Source organism: Gymnodraco acuticeps, unplaced genomic scaffold (genome assembly GCF_902827175.1).
Source record: "Gymnodraco acuticeps unplaced genomic scaffold, fGymAcu1.1, whole genome shotgun sequence".
Taxonomy (NCBI): Eukaryota; Metazoa; Chordata; class Actinopteri; order Perciformes; family Bathydraconidae; genus Gymnodraco; species Gymnodraco acuticeps.
Genome location: NW_022990770.1, coordinates 103,432 through 112,029, shown reverse-complemented (window position 1 = coordinate 112,029; position 8,598 = coordinate 103,432). Strand labels below are relative to the sequence as shown.

The 8,598-nt window shown below is 40.9% G+C and overlaps 1 protein-coding gene across 3 annotated transcripts in view; it reads left to right on the top strand.

Annotated features, from left to right (window-relative positions):
• The first annotated feature begins 5,523 nt into the window (after positions 1-5,523).
• Positions 5,524-8,598, top strand: part of LOC117556916 (BTB/POZ domain-containing protein kctd15) — a 43,501-nt gene continuing 40,426 nt past the window's right edge. Inside the window, exon 1 of one of the 3 annotated variants that reach the window (XM_034232512.1) lies at positions 5,524-6,388. In XM_034232512.1, coding sequence (XP_034088403.1) covers positions 6,380-6,388 — 9 coding nt within the window. In that variant the 5' untranslated portion in view covers positions 5,524-6,379. The other 2 variants (XM_034232511.1, XM_034232510.1) reach the window with 2 other exon arrangements.

Here is an 8,598-nt window from a genome sequence, read left to right as displayed (position 1 = left end):
TTTTTCACACCAAGGACCACTTAACCAATAAAATAACACTCGCGGACCACCTAACTCCACAAATATCCAAAATCGCATCGTTTTTCTAGAACAGATTACAAATCGCCTGAAAATGGTACCAACAAGTGGCAGCATGTGTGATGAAGGTGTTTATCTGGGCTATATCATGCCATCGAAAGTGAAACTTAACCTCGCTCCATTGCGGAGATATTCCCGCGAGAGTGCGGAAAACTCAAATGTATTTATTTATTTCAAATGTGAAATGTTACCAATATACTCGCGGACCACTAGGGGGCGCTCACGGACCACCAGTGGTCCGCGGACCACACTTTGAGAAGCACTGAATATATAGTTATAGTATCGACCTAAAAGTCTACTGTGATGGGGGTTCATTTATGCATAAGATGATGTTCAAAGAGAGTTTGACAGCAGCAGGGTCATTGCAGTTTTACTTGTAAAGTGATTCATAACAGCAACTCTCAAAGTACACAGAAAGTACACACTCTCTTAGTGCTCAGCTTTTTCTGAAACTCAATTGCCGGCATTAAGCACTTGAGGGAGTTCTGCAGTGTTAGGTGTTTGTGTGCATCACAACCCCACACGGTCTATTAATAAACCCACACCCCCCTCTCTCTCTGTGTCTCTATCTGTCTCTGAAATAGCGAACAATAAGTGTCGCTGCTGCTGCTGCTGCTGCACCTCAGACACACAGCAACATCAAGCAGAATGTCAGATGGCTGGAAGAAGGCAGCGATTGACAGTGGGCTCCAGCAGGCATGCAGATTACCAAAAGCAAGTTCTCAATGTTCTTTTGCAACTTTCTCCACACGCCAGAGGGCAAAGCAGGAGTGTTGATCTGATTTGAAATGCTTGAAAGAGATTCTTGCAAATGCCCCGCATTTAGAAGGGAAGATGTGACTGTACGTAGTGGGGGGCTGTTTTCACCTCGGTGCAGAAGTAGGGTGAGGCTAACCCTACTTCAACACATTCATATTTTAGTTAAAGGTCACCTATTGTGCAAAATCCACTTCTTCATGTCTCTTCTACATCACCATGTGTCCCCTCTTCTTCATGTCTCTTCTACATCAACATGTGTCCCCTCTTCTTCATGTCTCTTCTACATCAACATGTGTCCCCTCTTCTTCATGTCTCTTCTACATCAACATGTGTCCCTTCTTATGTCTCTTCTACATCAACATGTGTCCCCTCTTCTTCATGTCTCTTCTACATCAACATGTGTCCCCTCTTCTTCATGTCTCTTCTACATCAACATGTGTCCCCTCTTCTTCATGTCTCTTCTACATCAACATGTGTCCCCTCTTCTTCATGTCTCTTCTACATCAACATGTGTCCCCTCTTCTTCATGACTCTTCTACATCAACATGTGTCCCCTCTTCTTCATGTCTCTTCTACATCAACATGTGTCCCCTCTTCTTCATGTCTCTTCTACATCAACATGTGTCCCCTCTTCTTCATGTCTCTTCTACATCAACATGTGTCCCCTCTTCTTCATGTCTCTTCTACATCAACATGTGTCCCCTCTTCTTCATGTCTCTTCTACATCAACATGTGTCCCCTCTGTGGAAAGAGACTCTGAAAGTTTCAGGAACAAAGATTCTCTCTCTTTTTGTCCTGATCCATTTCTATAAAAACCTGTCTGAAAATGAGCTGATCAGATTTTGGCCACTTTATGATGTCATAACGATGTTTTGTCTTGTGTAACCATTAGCCAATCAGCAACCAAGGTAACCCCCCCCCCCCCCCCCCTTATCACCTGAATCTCCTCCTAGAGCACCATTGAGTTCTTTGTAACCAAATGTCTCTCAGAGGGGCGTGGGGAGGGGCTCCTTATTTTCATCTAAAGTAACAGACAGAGAATCAGCACTTTGGAAACAGGGCTGAAACAGAGGGGATTATGGGTAATGCTGCAATGATCTGTTTGGTGTTTGGAGCCAAACACTTCAGAAACATGTATAATAGGGGACCTTTAAGTCACAAAAGTGGTAGCTGGTGGCCGAAACACTTCCTTTAGGGAGAAATGCGCTGCAGTTTAAAAAATAATGCAAATATAAAAACCAAAATGCAAATGAAGACACATCTTGACTAAATGAACACAAGCGAAACGCTGCAAATAAAAAACACGGCAAATTAAAAAAAATGCTGCAAGAAGCTCAAACACAATGGAAACCAGGTGACACTAAAAAGTGACGCATACAGCGTTTTTATTTGTAGCGTTTTGTTTATGCAGTGCTTTTAGTAAACGCTGTAAAGGTATTTTTTAAAATGGTGCGAATGTGTTATCAAGATGTTTCTACATTTCTTTGTCTTAATATTCTTTCTGTTAAAGGATTTTTTGGGGGGAGTTTTTACTTATCCGCTATACTGTACGTCTTAAGGAGAATAGCACTAGCATGACCATAAGCCATTCTTGATTTAGGTCCACACACGTATCAAACACATTTACACACTATAGCCTCATCATTGCATCAATAATCATATTTCAGTCGTGTCATTCTGAAATGGGACATTACGCATCACAAGTACTTTGACAACACTTGCCATCAAAAGTACTTTATTAGCAGTACCCATATTTACAAATGAGTGCTTCTACTCTAAAAATAACATGAGTACTTCTTCCACCACTGCATGCTGCACAGACTGTAAATCCCCCTGAGGCAAATATGTGATTCAGGGCTGTATACAAAACATTGACTTGACATTTAGGGCCACTAACAAGCACCGGTAAATACATACTTTTTAGGGACCACATGGAAACTAAACCTATAACCCCGGATATAAGCAGCTCGACCTTTCTACATGAGTGCATCCATAAACAGTGATCATTCACAGTGTTGCTGCTAACCAGCAGATGGTACTATGTCCTAACTTCCTGTTATCTAGCATTATTATGTGTACATGGAAAAAGCAGCATTTATTGATTCCTCAATGTAGGACTCTGGCCTTCTGTAATTCCACACAACACAAAAACACACATCTAGACACAAACCACTGAATTTAGATCTAATTAATTGTTGGATTGTGTTTGTAATAAATGCAGCAATTGGACTATGATTGTGTTGCATCATTTTATGTAAGTGAGGTTACATTTTTGAGTATTTCTCAGTAGAACGTAATATAAGTACAGGGCCGTAGAGAGTTGTATAGCATTGTTTATTACTTCAAACGTTATGCATTAAAGGGGCCATATCATGCTCATTTACAGGTTCATATTAGTAGTGTTTCTACTGTGACATGTCTTTAATGTTCAAAAAGCTCTTGTGTTTTAAGGAAGGACAAAGTATCTTGGAGAAAGGCATAATATTGTCCTCCTTTGAGCCACTTTATGAAACCCCACTATTAGCACCTGCTTTTGAACCTACAGGCAAAGTTATTACTCTTCTAAGGTCATGCATTAATTCAAACCCTCATTTACATACGCTGTCTGAAGGACAGTTGTTCCTTTCATCTACGCAGTTTAATCTTTCTTTTTGCTGCTTATTCATCTTACCTAAACATTAAGCACACATCTATATGGATGTGACTTTAAGAAAGGCAAACATTACAATTTGGTTGAACAATCCTTTAATGAATGCTATAGCAGTTATCTTCCTCTGTGTGCATCGAGGAGACGAACACATCAATAATCTCATTACTTGGGTCCAATATTATAACCGTCTGCATTTTCTTTCTCACCTGAAAAGCAATGTTTTTCACTCATGGTGACGTTTTTGTTTCAGTAATAGGGAACACTACTTCCTCTCCTTCCACCTGCTCCTGCTGGTCAGAAGAACACATGTTTCGATCTGTTGTGAAATCTCAAAGCCGAATGCAAATCCTGAAGATGACCTACTTCTTCCCTTCGACATAGACACTCCGCTAAAATCCATAAATTAAGGAAATTAACTGATGGGGCCCGGGGCCACTTTGTAAGCTATTTAAATCTTTAAATTTACAACATCCCTGCATACTTCATGTAATTGAACTAACTCGGGGCTTGTTTCCTTTAATGAGAAAAAAATCCAGTTCCCCCTGCAGGTCGTACCTCTGGAAACAACAAATCTGTGCCGCGAGGGATGATGGGATCGCTCTGAGGCGCGGAGTCTTTCTAATTACAAAGACTTGAACCGCTTCAAGGAGAGACGCTTTCACACTCCCACTATGCTGCTGCGAAACCACCAGTATCACTACTTTATTTTACATCTGAATTATTGACATTTTAGATGTAGGAAGATACCGTAACTTCTAGTATTGAGGAGTAACGGATTACATGTAACGGAATAGAGCTAACTGTTTTCTCTGTACAGTTCAATGAAAAATATGTAATCAGATTTGTTACAGTTTTTAAACTGGGGATAACTAGCAGATTACAATATTAAAATACATTTAAGAACGACATATTAAGCACAGGGTTAATTTAAACATGTAACCTATAAAGAAAATGCATTCAGTAATCTGAGTATCACAATATAACATAATGTAACCGGATTAGATGACCTCAATATCAAATGCAAATAAACACAAGAGAAATAAATATCAAAAGTATGCTTCAGTGTTTTATGAGAGAAACTACAAAACAATGTCACCTTAGAAAATGAGAAATCAAGATATTTAGGTTAAAAATATATTTTATTTATAGGAAAACCTGCTTTACGTAATCCTGTTAAATGTAATACGTTACTCCACAAGCCTCATTACAACACTTAACGTTTCTTTATATATATAATGTATTTTAATTCAGTATGTGGACATGTGATTTATTAAACAAAAGATTGTGTTTTGTATTAAAATGACGTTTAAACTAAAATAATATCGCTAAAATGTATTGGTGTTTGATATTAAAGTAATCCAATGGTCACGAAAGTAATCAGGTTACTTTATTGAGATACTTAAATTAGGTTAGATTATGATTTCACGGTAACTAAATGTACATGGTTAAATGAACCTCCTTATGATCCATCCTTATGATTAAGAGTATATTATTGGAGTATTCTACCAGGTAACAGAAAATAAAAGACCATTTAAAATGCCACAGGATCAATAAGATATCATATGTTTCGTCTTGAAACAATAGAGACCTCTCCCAAAAAGTGAAACTACATTTTCTGTGGACCAATAACAAGTTCCTACACTGGTTGGCGCCAAATATCAAGAAACGAGCCTCCCACCTCTCAGGATGCTGGAGAGTAATTACTGGGCTCAATGTTGCATCAATTATTCACAGTTATTTACCCGCAAATAAACACACATTCAAATAAATAAATAATGCTCTCCTTGGTGTGAGCACCTGCTTGTCTCCCTCTCTATCCTTCACCAAATGTGGCACACCACTTTTACGCGCTTCATCATCACCTGCATGGTGTCTTTCTTTATATGTTTAAAAAATAACAATTGTCATCCAGCGTCTTATTTTCCCTCAAAAAAAAAAGTCTGGAGGCTGACTGCTTTCATTTGAGAGTGAAGGAAGGGGGGGGGGGGTTGTTCTGGGCAATATCTCCATCTAAGCCCTGCGCTATAATTGAAATGGCGCATTTGGCTGCGGGCAGGTTGTGAGGGCGCTTTCTGCAGCAGCATGCATGTCCATAGACGTCATTTGATTTTAATGGCCTGCAGGAAATTTGGTGTTACAACTCCAGACATTAAGGCGAGAGAGGGAGAGAGGGAGAGACAGAGGGGGGAAATCACCGCGTGAAAGATATTGGTTCAAGGATATCTCTTCATTTTCAACATATTTTTCTACTGGGACTTTATCAACAAGTTACTGCGCCTTGTATTGCATGCCGCCTGAGTGAAGGACTATGGCTTTAAACTTTAGATCCAGGCCGGAGATGGAGATGGAAATGTATGCCTACTAGCTGGAACTGCCTGGGGAACTATTACATCAGACGAAATGACAATGATTAAAATCAGCATTTTGCTGCTCTAAATCCATTGAGCGACAGTTGCCTGTTCGGTTTCCAACCCCCTACAACTTCACACCGTTAAGGGAACCCGTCTACTTTAGCTGGGGTAAAAATTAGAAGTTATTATATCTTTGCAGTCATAATTTCGGGAATAAGGAGGGGGTATATCACGTTTTTTCTTCCTTGAGAAAATTGCCTGGGTGAGAGAGTGGAGTTGAGCTAATTGTAGCCTAATCCCTGGCCCAGAGGCACTTGGGCTGCCCGGAGCAAGATCTTTCTTTTTCAGCTCTGCTCTGTTATTTAGAGACGGATTATTGGCTTTCTTCTTCTCATAACAAACCACAGGGGCAGTTTCATTTAGGCAACAAAAAGCAAGAACAAGAAGAAGCCGAAAAAACGAAGCAGGAATCCAACAAGAGCGCACAATTTTACGCGTATCCAAAATAAGAGCACAGAAGAGGAAGGAGATCATCTCATCTATGTACAAGGTAAGGAAGCTTCCTGTGCGCTTTGGTACAAAGATGCTCGCTGAGGACAGGTCGAGCCAGCCTTGCAATAAGAGCCTTTAAAGCCACAGAGACTCTTTCGCAAAAGCAGTCCAGCCCGGCCACAGCCTGTAGTGTGTTTTTAGAAGGCAGCTTTGTGTTGGGATACACAGAAAACACTTGGCTTTTCCGTGTGGCAGCGTAGAGGTTCGTGCCGGAGCTGGATGCTGGTGTAAGTGTACCACAGACTCGAGGGCATTTGGAGAAAAATATTTGAGATTTTCCGGGGTTTTACGCGGACAGGAGCTGGGACTGACCGCCGGCACGGATTTCCTCTGGATTCCCTACGATGTTTGAAACGGTATGGTGAAATTTTTTTTTCACATAATGTGATGTGTTTACGCACAGTGCATCCTGTCGAATAGTCGAACCGGTGCTAAAGAGCAGCGTGGAAACTAGAGGGGTTTACCTTCCCCTTTTCCCCTTTCTTTCTTGCAGTTTTTATCCAGCGCCTGATGAATCACACGTGTCAGGATCCTGATTTTAATTGTACAGCATGGAATAAGACGCCATGTTGAGCATTGGTCGAATTAAAGGCAGAGCACATCGTGTGGAGTGGGATGTTGTACCGGGTTGTTCCCCATTCTAACATTTCCGTGTGCGTACTATTTCTATCGTGTACGCAGAGGATTTTAATATTATTTGGATGTCTAAAGGATGGAATTGGCTACAACACTTTATGAGGGTCAGTGGAAGGAGGCAGGGGAAAGTTGATGCTTTTACGGTGTTTTGTGGAGGAATGTGTCATGTATGGTGTGTGTGATTGTGTAGGGGGAGATAGAGTGATTTAATGAGACAGATGTTGAATGAAATTATGATTATTTGGGAGCTTTATATGCATTTTTCTCTCTTTTTTTGTTCCGATTATATTATACATGTATTGTTGAATTGTTAAGGAGTGAAGGAGGGGGGATACCGGTGTTGGGACCCCAAACTTCTTCAGTCTTTACAAGTTTTTTTTCCCTCTTTTTCCTTGGATTTGAAATGTAATCCCGTCCTACTGTAATCGTATTAAATGAACATGATACTGCTGTAAACCAGGCAACACCCTGAGAAAAAAAGGAAAACCCTCCTGTCTCGTTTTTTGCCCAGCGGCGTTTGTGCTCTCGAAGCCGAGGGGCTGATCTGGCCTTTCACGCCGGCCTCTGGTTTACCATATAAGGCAGGACAAACAGCCCATAATATGCAACCACACTTACTGATCAACTCTGCTGATTTACTGGAGGGTGAAATCCTATTACCCCAATATGTTGTGTAGTTGCACAGTGGAGCTCAAAGTAATATTCAAAGTTTGGTTGTGTGTTGCGTCAGGAAAGGTCTGTATTTCAGACCTAAGCGCCTGCAGGGGAACGGATGAGTAATGATAACACAATGTGACCTTTAGTCACTGATCGTTAGGGAAACTTAAAGTAAGAAAAATCCTATCCTCTCCTGTTGTGTTTTGTGTTGTAGGCACTAAAATCTGTCCACTTTAATGTTGGAAAACAAAACGCTCTACTAAATTGGACCCAAATGCATCCATTGATTTTCCAGGACCATAGGAGTCGTATCGAAGTCTTTAAAGAAGATAGATTTCATCAGACATTTCAGCAGCTAATCAAACCCAGCTGCTGACCTCAGCGTGCACCATATCTCAAATCAGTTCCCCAAAGCTGGAGCACTTAGGTTAACACGAGGTTATATTATATGGCACAAAATGTGATCTTTCTGACATTTTGTCAACTCGTTTATGGAGAGAAATACTTCATGATTGGGCCTCTTACTGTAGACAGTAAAGTGGTGCTTTTGGCGCGTTTTTCATGACAAAACAAGCCATCACATCTTTTGTTTTTGAATGTACGTGTGCAAAGAGGAAGAAGAAAAGTTACCCCCCCCCCACACACCTCATCTCCCACCCCCGTCGTGTTTTCTGGCTCTCAGATTGGTGGTTGGTGTGTCTGGGTGCATCACGTCTAACACATACGGCGACCTTTAATTAGAATATTGCAGCAGCAGTTTGTTTTATTCCCCTGGAGGCTGACACCTAGCATTCCTCCCTCTCTCTCACTGTCTTTATATCTGTCCATCTCTCTCCCCCTCCTCTCTTTCTCTCTCTCTCTAATAAGCATCCTCCTATCCTCGCCTCCGGTGCTGCATGAAAAGATGCAAACATA